The sequence below is a fragment of the Sander vitreus genome, chromosome 12, assembly GCF_031162955.1.
Source record: "Sander vitreus isolate 19-12246 chromosome 12, sanVit1, whole genome shotgun sequence".
NCBI classification, from domain to species: Eukaryota; Metazoa; Chordata; class Actinopteri; order Perciformes; family Percidae; genus Sander; species Sander vitreus.
In genome coordinates, this window is record NC_135866.1 from 20,822,062 (window position 1) to 20,835,826 (window position 13,765).

The following is a 13,765-nucleotide window of genomic DNA, read 5'->3' on the forward strand; positions in this document are numbered from 1 at the left end:
GTTGCATTTTTGTTGTATTGAAGTGTGCAGTTTGAAAACTCACAAAACAACTCACTCATTAATACATTTATTAAATATAGCCAATGTTATTCCATCCATAGCCAGTCTTGGAATACATTTAATTTTTATTCATGTAATTTACAGAGAAAAGAAACAAGACATCATTGTCAACAAAGGGAAAGAAAATACTACATGGATCAACATTATTTTAGACAAACTTATCTTAATTTGTGAATGTAAGTTCAAAGCTGGAGTACAAAGTAAAAGACGCAAGCATCAAGCTGAACAGCTACTGTACCAAAACAAATTAACCCCCCATGTCAACCTGGTCTGTTTCACTGCTCTGAAGCCTCTTACTGAGGAAAGACTTGGCTGAAACTAAGCACTTTGAGTAAGCAGAACCAAAGGCAAGCAGCAAACTGAACCACAATGTGGGGCTTTTTCTATGCACAAAAGGTGAGGCTCTCTGCTACAAACATTTCAGATTGCGCAAGGTCACACAGGAATGGGAAGTGCTGTCAAACAGAGAGGGAAAGAGGAATGGCTACTTTTTTTTATTACATCCATCTCTGAGCAACAGGGCGAAAGATTTCACAACAAAAAGCCCAGCCTGTAAGGAAGACCAGAACATACAGATGAACAGACAGTTATAAAAATGTACCAACTTCTCAAGGTAAGAAATCTATACAAACTTTACATTAAAAAGCACGGACATTCTGTCTATTAAAAACAAAGCATTGAGCAAAGCACTGACTATGAAAATCCAAAAATACAGCGATCTTCTACATGAGTTATAATACAGGACATCACTGATGTCAGCTGCTTTACACAAACAAACCAGCAGGGGGACTAACCCATTGGTTTATTCATCCTAATCAAACAAACAGCCAGAAGAGGAGTGAAAATGTTATTCTGCTGGGTTTCGACACCACTCCTGATCATACGCTGAGGAACATACAATCAAAGTGCAACTAAAGAGAGCCAGCGACAGCACCAGCCTTACTCATCCTGTGTTTGCCTACTTTGCCTCTTTTTTTGACAACTCAAGCACATAACCGTTTAAAACCTGTCCCATTTCATCGAATGTTCAAATAGCCTGAACAGCAGTTATCTATCATAGTTTCTTTTGTTAAAAAATATAAATATCTCTTGTGTAAAAAAAATATCACAGGTGATTTATTTTTCTTTGAGTACAAATAGAAAAAGGAAATTCTTGGCAAAATTTTGTTAGTCTGTCTCCAAAAAAGGGAATAAAGACGATTGGTAGAAGATGTTTTCTAGGACATGGTGGAGCTGTGGTACTTTGGAATGAGCTCTGCAGGCAGTCAGTACATGGGGGGGAGATGGGGCCACCACTGCCCCTCCTGGAGGACCAGCTGCAGTTTGGTTGGCTGTGTTCTTTAAGGTGTGATTTTCAGTGACCTTTGACCTTATCAAAGAGTGAGTCTGCTCTTAGGAGATACTACGCTCCCGGGCCAAGAGGGGCTCATCTTACCTCATCCTCTTCACCCTTTTCCTCTGCCCATAAATGGGGAAGCAAGGACAATTTCCCGCCCAATTCAGCGTCTATTAGTCTACATCACGTAACTGTGTATCCTTCAGTCCTCCTGTGTTCTGGATGCTTCCACCTCACTTTGGCCTAATGGCTCTGCCTCAGTCCTGCATCTCTTGGCCGGCCTTTCATGTGCTGTTGCCGTGTCTCTGTGTTCAAGCGGAGGCTCCAGAGAACCATTTTGGTCGTGGCTGGGCGCACTGGGTTGGCTGCAGCCATTGGAGTTGTTGTCTGAGATGGGAGGAGGAGCTTCCGCTGACGGATGGGAGGGACCGTTGGACTGAACGGACTCAGGCGGGACTTGATTTCCTGGGGGCAACTGAGTGCCATCCACTGGGTGGTTTGAATTGTGGCTTGCGATACCTGACAATGAAAAATTTAAAGTTAGTAGGTTGACACAATTAAAACGTTTGACCGCCCAAATTACAAAAATTGTAGTAGTATCTGGCCGTGCAGATGGGGGCCGTGCCGACCGCCATCCAAATTACTGTACTGAAGCAACGTCACCATACAGAAACCTACATCAGATCATGTGAGAACGTTTTTTTTTTTTTTTTTATAAGGGCTTGGGAAAACGGCATTTTGACACTAAAACATACTTACTTCACATACATACTACTTACTGCTACAAAATGTGAATGTTTGGATTTTAATACATATGGAACACTACTGGGAAGCTACAGAATGATAGAAATATCTTAAAACAACAAAACATTATGGACTTGCCTTTTAAGGTCTTTAAATATTCAAATTAAATAAATCAACTGTTTGTGTGCGTGTGTGAGCTAAGCAAGGGCCGGTTACCAGTTTCAAGGTATACCGCGGTTTGAAAAAGTCACGGTTTTAAAACCGCTAAAATGTTCTGTCATAGCGTTCCTAAGGTATGAGCTGTCTTTGAGCCTTCAAGCACAGAAAGTGCACTTTAGAAATCCCTCTCCCTGCCAGTGTGCAGTGTGTTTGAAAATAGAATACATTGTGTTCAATGAAGAAAAAAAAAAAGTTTTGTTTTTACCCAGACATTTCAAAAATAAAACATTTTAAAGCTGTAATTGCAATACCGTGAAACCGTGATATTTTTGCTGAAGGTTATCGTACCACCAGAATCTCATACCGGCCCATGCCTAGTGTGCGTGTAGACCAGTCATTTTTATTCATCAGCTCACCGTTCTGACTGCTGCCGTCTTCCCTCTCCGAGTGGCTGGCGCTGCTGCTGGAGGTGGTGGGAGGAGGCGACGCCGCCCTGCTGGACGTGGCGCTCTCCGTCTCGTCCAGTAATCTGTCCATGTAGTCTCTGATGACACACAGCAGCACACAAGCCGTTACACACAACCTCACTCGTGATATGGTTTCAAAGACTAGCCAAGTGTATGTGGTCTGGTCGGTCCGGTTTTTTCTAACCTAACAGTGACTGCAGGTGGGTCCTCCTAGTTAGGGTCTAATGCACATTGAATCGTAGTGTTTTATACAAGCTTGTTGCAATACATGAAGTCAATCCCAACAGTTTGCTGTAGAACCGTGTGCTGCTGTGGCTGTTGAGGTGGTATCGCCAGTTACGTTGTCACATCCAGGTGGTGTTCCACGCAGCAATATTATCCGTAAAGCCAAGCTTATTTAATTGATTCGCTCAGAAAGACGGACTAGGTTAGTCCCAGTCTTGAAAGCTTTATCTTTTTATTTAATTCATGGCTGTTACATTCTTTTGGCTGGAATAACACAAAGTCTTTTATTTACTGTTCGAGCCTGGCAGTGCAATAATGTGACACTACACCCAACATGTGACATAAAGTGCAATTTACAACTGCCTGTGTACATCTCATTAGATTCCTTATGCACAATAGAAATACATTTTATTGGCTTACTGCCTGGAGTATTTCAACAGAATAAGAACTGATGGATATTAAGATAGAGCTAAAAATATTTTTTTTTACCATAACCATGACTGAGGCATCAGTATGAAGGTGGGAAACAGACACCACATTACAAGGAAATCATATGTTTGTTATCTGAGACCTGAAACCACATGGGATACGTTCACTGGAGTGGCTCATTCTACACAGCATAGACTGCAGCAATAAACTCAAGACAGTGCCCTTTCTAAAATACAGTATATGTCCTGTACTTTCCTTAGACCCTATGCTTTTACATTACATTGCATGTCATTTAGCTGACGCTTTTATCCAAAGCGACTTTGTTGTTGACAATTGTTATATATGTCAGCAACTAGGGGTTAAGTGGCTTGCTCAGGGACACATTGGTTGATGTATCGCAGTGGGAATTGAACCCAGATCTCCCACACCAAAGGTATGTGTCATATCCACTGCGCCATCACCACCTATGCTATGCTCATGTACTCTGAATATAAATCCATCAGCTACCTGTAAATCCACAGAAATGCCATTGTGGTCTGTCATCAAGTTATGTTTTCCAAAGAAATCTGCGTGTTTAAGTAGCATTGTTTAATGTATAATGTAAATGCTAAAGGACCCACCAGCAGCTGACTTATTTTCACACAAAAACAAATTAAGAATCTTTTTTTACACGAGTTTGAGGTATGTATTGTAGTTTTGGATCACAAAACCTCTATTGCTATTGCTCTATTACAATATTAGAAACAACCAACATGACCAAACACATCAACCTGAAACAGGAAGACAATTTCTTCCATTAATAATTTACACACAAATATATATATATATATATGCATTTTTAAAAACTTACGTGACACCAGGATGAAGGTTGTATTTCCTTTTTCCAAGTCTGGTTTGCTGTGCAAAGAAATCATAACGCTCAGACTTCTTCCACATGTAATAAAAGGCCACACATTCTCCTACAGACCTAGTTCTCACCTGAAAGATTTAATTCAGCAGACATGAAATAACCATTATTACCATCGTCTGAACATATAGATTCAGTACAATTTCAAGTAAGAGACAAATCAAATTATTGCTTGGGACTCTGACAAAGGTCATATGATCTACAGACACTTTAACACTGTAAAAAACTAAGAAATTTGATTTGTCTCAAAATGCAACAAGGTTGATTCCAACCCTGAGCATCACACAGCCACAGCAAACACATCAACATACATTTAAAATGAATGTCGTGATTATCAAAATTATTTTAATGTTATCAAACATATGGTCATGCCATATTAATCAGAAATGGTTCATTAATGGGGGCTTTCTCTTACCTTGTTGGCCTGTATTAAATGAAAGTCTTTCCCATAAGCTTTTAGTCCTTGTTCAAAATGTCTACATTCCTCTTCAGTCCAGACAGATAGCTCCTCTGTTACAGTGAGAATAAGTATTAATCTTTCATCTGCAAGGTCTTCTTAAGACGATCCAAGTACAGAACACCATATTACCCCAAACATGTTGCATCAGAGAAAACTGAAGGCCAATATGTGAAGGACATTGAGGTTTGAATGTCTACTTACCTCTGGCTGCTTTAACATTAAACCTAAGTCTTCTTAAAGCTTCCTCTGTGTCAAAGTCACATTTCACTAGTTCATACAATGCCTACAGGGAAACAAATAAATAAACAAATGAATAAACATGTACTACAGAATGATTGCAACTCATTTGATTTAAAGCATAATGCTTGCGTTAATCAACATTCTTCTTGAATAATGGGTCTGTAGCACTCAGCCCCAAGCCCATTCCTTCATACACTGGATGCAAATCTTTACAAGTGGCTCGTAAATATATAGTTTCATTTAAAAAAAGGCTCAGTACTTAAAGCTGGGCACTGTCTTTAGCCAACATAACTCAAACAGGAGTAAAAAGTGTATTTCAGCCACGGATTGATAGACATTGAGAGACTACAATAAACTACAGTGGCCATGATAATTGTAATGTGCAGTGTAGCTCACAGATATGTAATAAGGGTTTTTGGACAACAATGAAGGTCTATGGCACAGAGAAATAAGATATACCAGGTTTTGGCTACACATACGATAGTAGAATTAATTTACTGTTACAGTTCTGGTCTTTTCATGGGATTTGTTCACAGTAAGAAAAAAAAAAATAGACATTGGCCAGAACATTATGCTGTCACCTGTTCATTGTCTTTGATATGGGATCCCTCTGGGATTGCATCCACTCCCTTCTCCTCTCCTGTCCGCCTTGATGCCTCTGTCAAGAACTCCACCACTTTGCCTTCAGGAAGACACTCGGGGTTCCACAACAACTGGTCATCATTTTCATAAACTACAGGATATACAAATAGATATAGGCAATATGATGTCAACCTTTTGTTTACCGTACCATCTTCAGTTCTTTTGGACCCAGAAAGGACACACAGTTTTACAGCTTAAAATGTTGTCCGTGATTACCTTTTTCATTGTCTTTGTATTTACTCAGGCCAATAGGAGTTTCTGCCTGATACATGGAACCCACCATGATTTCCTGTTGGAAATAAACACAGAATTTAGACTGGCTGAAATTTACTTCATAATTGATCACAAATACTACACTTGCACACTACAGTTTTCATGGTGTAAATATTTGTGAAGTGAGCTTAGTGTGTTTTTAAGCCACAAATCCATCATCCGACAGCAACTTTGATAAATGTGTATTTCTAAAAGTCTAATGGATTAGACAATAGTGAAGTGACACTGCACATGCTGCAAATCCTGACATAAATAGGAAGTAGTCTGTATGCAAATGTATCTGATCAAGGCGTTTAGCATTTAACAGAAACCATGTTTTTGTTCTGACAAATGCTTTGACAGCATAGTATAAATCAGGCTGTAATCTGACAGTACGAGTGTCTGACACTCAGATAAAGTTTTTACACACCTTTTTCCAGTCTTCAGACGGAACATAGTCCTCATCTTCATCTGACTCCTCCTCTGCATCATTATTACCTGAGGCACAATGTGAAATCCATTTAACCAGCTAAACCACACACACAAATCTGCATTTAGTTTCAACAAGAGGAAAGAAGAGAAAGAAAAGGAGATAAGCTAGCACATACTTTCAAAGTACTTGAGTTTCTGTGGGCGAATGAGTTCTGCTGTGCCAAGGGACCTGACTGAGCGTGTGCGAACCTCAGAGGTTGCCTGGGCCTCATCCCTCTGTCCCGACGAGATCTTAACACCCTCACCCTGAAAACAAACAAACACTAAAAGTTGCAAACAATGCTCAAATCACACACACACACAAAAGTCAACACAACAAAATATATTAAGTCTATGGAAACCATATCACTGTCAAGAGACTCAAGAAACACCGACATACCTCATTTCTTTTTAACTCGCCAGTCCTTTGACTGCTTTCATCGTTGTCTAAGTCCTCTTCCTCCTCCTCTTCCTCGTCATCCTCTTCTTCCTCGGGTTCTTCCTCCTCCTCCTCCTCCTCCTCCTCATCTTCATCTGCTGGTGAACCGCCCCCATAACCATACAGACTCAGCAGCTCATGAATGGGCATCTCTCCCTCCTGTTGAAAGATTACATTGTATTCTAAACTTTAAAATGAACTAAACATGCACCTAATAATTTGATGCCTAAAGGAATCATTTTGGTCTAAATGTAAATTTCAAACTCAGGATTGCGACTTGCCATTGATTGAAAAGACAAAGCCAAATACATGTGTGAGCTCAAAGTCTGAAACTCACCCGTGCAAGATCTTCAATCTCGTTGGCGTTAGTCTCATCTGATGCCTCCAAAATTTCTTCTTCCTCCAGGGTGCGTTCATCATCAAAGTCATGGACAAGCATGTCTGCTGATGGGTCGAAATCATGGTCAACGGAACCTACTGAACCTCCTAGAAAAATATCCCCAACAATGAAAGCGATATTGCAAAATTTGATTGATAAATATGACTGAATGAAAGATTTACTTTAAAAGTATGAACAAATCCAATAAAGGTTAAACAAGTATATCTGAATATACATTCACCGGCCACTTTATTAGGTACTAGAGCTGCACCAAATTCAACTGCTTATTAACGCAAATATCAAATCAGCCAATCATGTGGCAGCAACTCAATGTATTTAGGAATTCAGACATGGTCAAGATGCTCTGCTGAAGTTTAAACCAAGCATCACTTCTGTCAGCTAAGAACAGGAAACTGAGGCTACAGTTGGCAAGAGACTCCAAAATTGGAAAAAGTTAAATATGTTGCCTGGTCTGATGAGTCTCAATATCTGCAGCAACATTTAGATAGATGGCAGGGTCAGAATTTGGCGTAGACAACATGAAAGCATGGATCCAACCTTGTGTCAAAGGTTCAGGCTGGTGGTGGTGGTGTAATGGTGTGGGAGATACTTTTTTGGCACACTTTGGGCCCCTTAGTACAGATTGAACATTGTTTAAATGCCACAGCCTACCTGAGCATTGTTGTGGACCATATCCATCCCGTTATTACCACAGTGTACCCATCTTCTGATGGCTACTTCCAGCAGGATCAAGCACCACGTCACAAAGCTCAAATCTTCTCAAACTGGTTTCTTGAAAATGACAATAAGTTTACTGTACTCAACTGGCCTCCACAGTCACCAGATCTCAATCCAATGGACAACCTTTGGGATGTGGAGATTTGCATCACGGATGTGCAGCCGACAAATCTGCAGCAACCGTGTGATGTTATCATGTCAATATGGACCAAAATCTCTGGGGAATGTTTCCAGCACCTTATTGAATCTATGCCACAAAGAATTGAGGCAGTTCTGAAGGCAAAAGGTGGTCCAATCCAGTACTAGCAAGGACTACCTAATAAAGTGACCGTAGAGTAGATTACAGATATATTCAAGTATGGGGGTGGATGAAATGGATCAATTCTTCTATCCTGGAATGTAATTTTATATCCACAATATCATTAATTTAATTCAACTTCATTTGCTTGTTTACTCTAGTAGCCTAATGCTTCACATAACTGACAAATCCAAGATCCTACAGATTAAAAACCAAGATGACGTAGTCTATTTTGGCAAGTCCGAGGAACGGATTACCAATAATCAAAGTACTTTATCACACTGATGCAAAATTCCTTGAAATCTTACATTACCATCTTATCGCCTAACCTAGCTTTAATAAAATTGCTGATATATAGACAGAGGTTTGACATGTAGCTGCAAAATAAGCCTTTTATGTTGTTTTTTTACCGTTGTGTATACACATTACTGGTGTAAGCAAATTAGAAAACAAACACAACTAATAATAACTATTATTATTGTTGTTGTTAATAACACAATTATTTGATATAATGCAGATCATTAAGTCTAAGACTATCAATCCATTTGGGAATAATGGTTCCAATCCTGTGTTTTGGATTTTGGTGAAGGTGCTTCCCTTTCTTTACATTTAGGCCAACAGTGTTCCTTTAAGCATCAAATTGAATATGTATAATTAAAAGTAAGTTTGAACAATAGATGTGAAATATATGCCATGCACCTAAACAACAACAAAAAGGCTCCAACTTTATGTACCTGGGCTCGAATTCCCGAGGGAGGGCTGGAAAACGGAAAACATAAATAAAGTTAAAGAACAGCTTCAGAGGCAAAAATCTCATTAGATGTGCAATTAGAAACGTTATGCCGCTGTATACAACTTATCTATAACATAATAAGTTACTCTGGCAGGGGGGCACGGATGAGTTCAGAAAAAGCGCGCTCGACCCTGTGCTCTAAAGGCTGACTGCAGTTCAATAAGAAACAAAGACTGTCACCACTTCCTCTGGGAAAATGTATGTAGCATCTCAACATAGAGTAGCAAAGGTACAGTGGTGTTTACCGCCTGCATTCACCCACAGTTAGCTAAGTTACAGCAGGCGAGTGATTACTAGGTTGATTTACTCAACTGGCTAACTTGCATACAAATTGAAAGCTACATCTCCTTTATATACATTTAGCTAACGCGTCCAAGTTACGTTTGGTATCAACTGCCTGCGAATAATTCTCGAAAAACAACACATAAAATAGCTCTAACCATGACACTACCGCTACGTATCTAATTAAAAACGTTCAAATGGTTAGTTCAGTATTCTTAAACAAAACCGCGAAGTAACATCGCTAACGCCGCAGCTACCTTCCGTCAGGGCTAACTTAGCGCCGCTAATGTTAGCTAACGTAAATCCGAAGTTTAGTAAACATTCTTGTGTCAAGAAATGGCTATTATCTAGCAACGCAAACATCTGATTCTTAATTTCGTATATTAAAGCTATAACCCGCAAACGATGTACACATTCGAGTGAACCAACTATCTTGCACTATATATTTATTTTTTTCCGAATATTTATTTCACTTTCTTACCTCCGCCATGTTTGCGATCCTGCAGGGTCACGTCAGGGGTTAGCCGTAGTTCCCGGATGTAGAGCCCCGCCCACCTGCAGTATCACGAACATACTATTCCATGGCATGGGAAATGCAGTGACATGAATGATGTATTATTATCATAGACTGTATTATTAATTATTTATATTAACAGTCTATGATTATTATGTGCATTATGTAGCCTATATTCATATTATATTCATAAAAACATTAGCAAACGTAACATATACAGTCTCCACTGTGTTTAAAACGCTGTAATCTAAATCAATGAAATTCAATGTATTAGTATGCTCTAAAACGGGAAAATAGTCATATCAGTAAGAAATTAAATAGGAATATGTAAAAAGTTGTTTTTATTTTTTTTATTTTTAAATTGCCTAAATGCAGTATAAATGTAAATGACACTGACATGTATCACCCTCGGCCTCATTAGACACAGATATTTAGAACATATTTCTTATATGATATATGTTAATGTTTTGGTTTTATTTTCCTATGATCAGCATTGATCCATCGGCCATATATCTGGGAAAAACTCAAATCTAATAAAATGATGTCAAGTTAATAACAATAATTAATATTCACTTAGCTCCTACAGCAAATATTATGTTATATATGCTGTACCTTCACGTGGCCAGGCTATAATGCAAAACTTAATGCTGCTTTAATTCCATAAAGGGAACACTCAAGAGGACCCAACAGTGATGTGTAGATTCAAACATCGAACATATTATAAAAGTTTTGACAATTATGTAATTTATGTAATTACACCTGTGGATTTCCTGCCATGACAAATTAAAATCGCCAAAATAACCAAAAGCCAGGCCCCTGGTTGTTACAGGTTTTTGAGCACAGGGATGAATATCAACAATATGTTGAATATATATAGAAATCAGTAGTAGCCTATGTGGGAGAAAGATACATTTATTATAAAAACTATATTTTTGATTTTGATTATGCTTAGCCCCATTGATACATAAAAAGGGGCTGGCAACGACTATTTTAAGGTCAAACCTATTTCATGACACAGCTCAATTTGACAACAAGTGTTCCAGTTAATACAACTGTCTCTTCTCGGAATCACTGATTTATGTTCATGATAGTGGGCACACACTCCACTATGTTGCTATGTAGAGAGCCATCACCTCAGTTTGTTGTAGGATGGCTATCTCAAGCGATCCATTAGGCAACAATTTGCTAAATCCATGTCAATAAAAACCCTACATTTTGGACATAAATGAGTCGTTCTTTCTCTTTAACAATTACGAGAAATGTTGACAATCAGTGATCATCACAATGGCCTAGATTCCCACACATATCCCAAATGACCAGACTGACATCCGTTGTTAAAAACACATGATGGTTACCAAAGGTTGTACAAACAATTTACACAGGTATAACCTGAGGAAGACTTGGGAAAGCGTGTGACATCACTGGAGACTCTATATAAAAGGGTTGATCAGGATCAGGTTTTCAGAGAATAAACACCATGAGATCCCTAATCTTGCTTGCGATGCTGCTGTGCATGTTGTGTGTAACACAGGTACAGACACAGGATAATACAAACAAGCTGAGGCTGTGTGGCCGGGCGTTTGTGCGGGCAGTGGTGTACACCTGCGGAGGATCCAGGTGGAGAAGACTGATGGGAGAAGAAAAGACTTTGCCAGGCGGTGAGTACACAGTCATTGGAATCCTTCTTTGTAGCTTTGGGGTTCATTTCACAACTGTAAAATAAATTACTGATAGGCTGATATCTCTCTGCAGGTAGCAGGGAGCCAAAACTAAAGATGACAGATGAGCCAGCAATGGACCGTCCTTGGCGGGACCAAAACCAGGCACTAATACAAGTGTGCTGTCAACTAGGCTGTCGACGGAGTGACCTCTCCATGCTCTGCTAAAAGGGGAACATCCCAAGGGTCCTTGGGTTGATCATCATCAATCTGTCTTACATTAGCTTAAAATAAAATCTTCAGAACATTGTTAGGATAATGTGATTTCATTTTCCATGCTTCCAAAAATAAAAAAAACATGAATTTTACTTACAAATTTTTGTTTTATCATTTTATACATGGAAAAATATACAACATACAGAACTCTTCAACAGCAGCAATTTATTTTGTAACTGTGAGAAATGCATAACTAAAGCGACACTTGTGTTCTTATCAGAGTCTATTCAATGTCTGCATGATTCACTCAAAGTAAACAGCGTAGACAGTTGCCACCCCAAATAGAGAGCTGTTCTTGAAGGAGTAGGAGGCAAAGGTGTCATTAGCTGCATCCCACAGACAGCGGCTGCTGATTTGCATGCTCTGCCCGGTGAGCTGGCCGATGTGGACCAGGACGACAATCTTATATCGGGGAATCATGAGGTCCTTCACACGGGCTCTTATCACCTGGGAGGGGCAATCCAAAGAATGAAACTGAAGTTCACGGTATTCAAAAAGTGTTGCATGAATTAGCTTTTCAGTTTTATTTACCTCAGATATTGTTTTTGTCATTTTTTGAGACCACTCTCCTTCATATTCCTCCTCTTGGAGGTAACTGGTAAGTACATCCTTCAGTATGTCTGTGACAGCAGGAATAGGGATGCGTTTGTATGGTCCTGTGATACAAAAACCAAAGACAACAATACCATGGCAAATAAGTTTGACTTCTTATGCAATTGCTTTGGCTAGTAAAAAATATTCTGATGCATTGATCGGACTTGGAAGGCAAATCAATCGAAATTGCAATTAATACTGCATCGAAATGTCTGCTGCTTTGAAATGTTACTGATCTTGTTCAGTTTCCATCCCTCTCTCCCTAGCATGTACACAGCTTTTGTAGTTAGACAAGGCAGAAACAAGTCATTCATTAAATCAGTGCCTTTGTGTAAGGTTGTAGTGAGGCTTAAGTACTAAATTAATCAAATCAAAATAAATAAAATGGAATCATTGCACACATATGTGGATGAACTAAACCTCTTAAAGAATCAAAAATCGATCATTGTTGTATTATACTGTTACAGTACATCTGTAGTTGGTGATGATGCTGTGAAGCAGCATGTCTGCCATACAGGTGAATGTTATCTTACCCATCTGGTAGGTGTTCTCCATTGTTACGGCCATCCGAGGGTTGTCATCATGGTGTGCTAGTTCATCTATGTACGACACAGTACTTATAGAGCTGGAATCGGAAACAGGATCAGATTGTAGTTATGGTATGTACACACTGTGGTTGACTGACCTCCAAATAATTTAGGAAGAGCTGAGTATAACTTCTCAACCAAACATATAGCTACACGTGTTGGGAATGCTTTCTGAATTCTGCCATTCGTTATGATTAATAAAGATGACTGACAACAATACAAGAATAATGAAAGGTGGATATCGGCCCATATTATCTGCTTAATCTAGCTAACGTTACTCACTCCTTAGTCTTGCCAGTTGTTTCTTTGCCTCTGACTCCATGGCTTCCCTCTGAGGGCAACTTGCCTGCCCTCTTCTCTCTTCTTTGGGATTTGTCTTTAAGCAGGTCAGACATGATGACGGCTTTGTCTTTACAGGACGACAACCCAAATATATTGACGTTAGGTCAATTAATATCTAGTTAAACATATACAGTGGTAACGTTACTTGAGGACGCGTATCAAACACATATTGTCGAAATGAAAACTCAATCGGAAAGCGTTTAAACTGTAAATGTAAACATTGCTATGCTAGCTTTTCTGGGTAACGTTAAGGGATTATTTTTCGGCTAATTAAGGACAACAGTATAGTTTTATAGATTATGTCATGTCAATTGGGCTACAAAAAAATATTACGGAGCGAAATTGAACACGTTTTTACCGATTTCAGGACCTCTTGAACCGAGCAGAACAAAGTAGCTAGCTAGCTCCGTAGAGCTTGGTGTTGTCATGGCAACCATGAACCATCAGTCAGAGTAGGAAGGGTTTCCATGTAT

General features: G+C 39.2%; 2 protein-coding genes across 6 annotated transcripts; both read right to left on the reverse strand.

Moving 5' to 3' along the window:
- Positions 1–51: 51 nt before the first annotated feature.
- mier1b (mesoderm induction early response 1b, transcriptional regulator) lies at positions 52–9,858 on the reverse strand. 5 transcript variants are annotated; one of them, XM_078264503.1, is made up of 14 exons: positions 9,803–9,819; positions 8,981–9,005; positions 7,883–8,002; positions 7,169–7,317; positions 6,793–6,990; positions 6,530–6,659; positions 6,352–6,419; positions 5,886–5,958; positions 5,609–5,760; positions 4,989–5,070; positions 4,743–4,837; positions 4,271–4,398; positions 2,716–2,843; positions 52–1,915 (listed from the first exon to the last, which is right to left on the reverse strand). In XM_078264503.1, exons 4-14 carry the CDS (start codon positions 7,268–7,270, stop codon positions 1,599–1,601), a joined length of 1,473 nt encoding a protein of 490 aa, XP_078120629.1. In that variant the 5' UTR covers positions 7,271–7,317; positions 7,883–8,002; positions 8,981–9,005; positions 9,803–9,819; the 3' UTR covers positions 52–1,598. The 5 variants fall into 5 exon arrangements, with proteins under 5 accessions (XP_078120629.1, XP_078120631.1, XP_078120626.1 ...); XM_078264505.1 differs by lacking the exon at positions 7,883–8,002 and having other exon boundaries at positions 4,271–4,317; positions 9,803–9,858; XM_078264500.1 differs by lacking the exon at positions 7,883–8,002 and having other exon boundaries at positions 9,803–9,858.
- Positions 9,859–12,012: 2,154 nt separating this feature from the next.
- On the reverse strand, positions 12,013–13,345 carry dynlt5 (dynein light chain Tctex-type family member 5). Its single transcript, XM_078265186.1, has 4 exons — positions 13,233–13,345; positions 12,897–12,988; positions 12,301–12,425; positions 12,013–12,216 (listed from the first exon to the last, which is right to left on the reverse strand). The coding sequence occupies exons 1-4, from the start codon at positions 13,343–13,345 to the stop codon at positions 12,013–12,015; spliced, it is 534 nt and encodes a 177-aa protein (XP_078121312.1).
- Between the last annotated feature and the right edge of the window lie 420 nt (positions 13,346–13,765).

Excerpts from the sequence above, each read along its gene's own strand:
- dynlt5 (XM_078265186.1), bottom strand. The coding sequence starts at position 13,345 with ATGTCTGACCTGCTTAAAGACAAATCCCAAAGAAGAGAGAAGAGGGCA. Across the intron at positions 12,426-12,896 it reads GGAGAACACCTACCAGATGG|GACCATACAAACGCATCCCT; the intron begins GTAAGATAACAT and ends TTTGTATCACAG. Across the intron at positions 12,217-12,300 it reads TGACAAAAACAATATCTGAG|GTGATAAGAGCCCGTGTGAA; the intron begins GTAAATAAAACT and ends TGCCCCTCCCAG.
- mier1b (XM_078264500.1), bottom strand. Across the intron at positions 7,318-8,980 it reads CCTCGGGAATTCGAGCCCAG|GAGGTTCAGTAGGTTCCGTT; the intron begins GTACATAAAGTT and ends ATATTTTTCTAG. Across the intron at positions 6,420-6,529 it reads GAAACTCAAGTACTTTGAAA|GTAATAATGATGCAGAGGAG; the intron begins GTATGTGCTAGC and ends ATTGTGCCTCAG.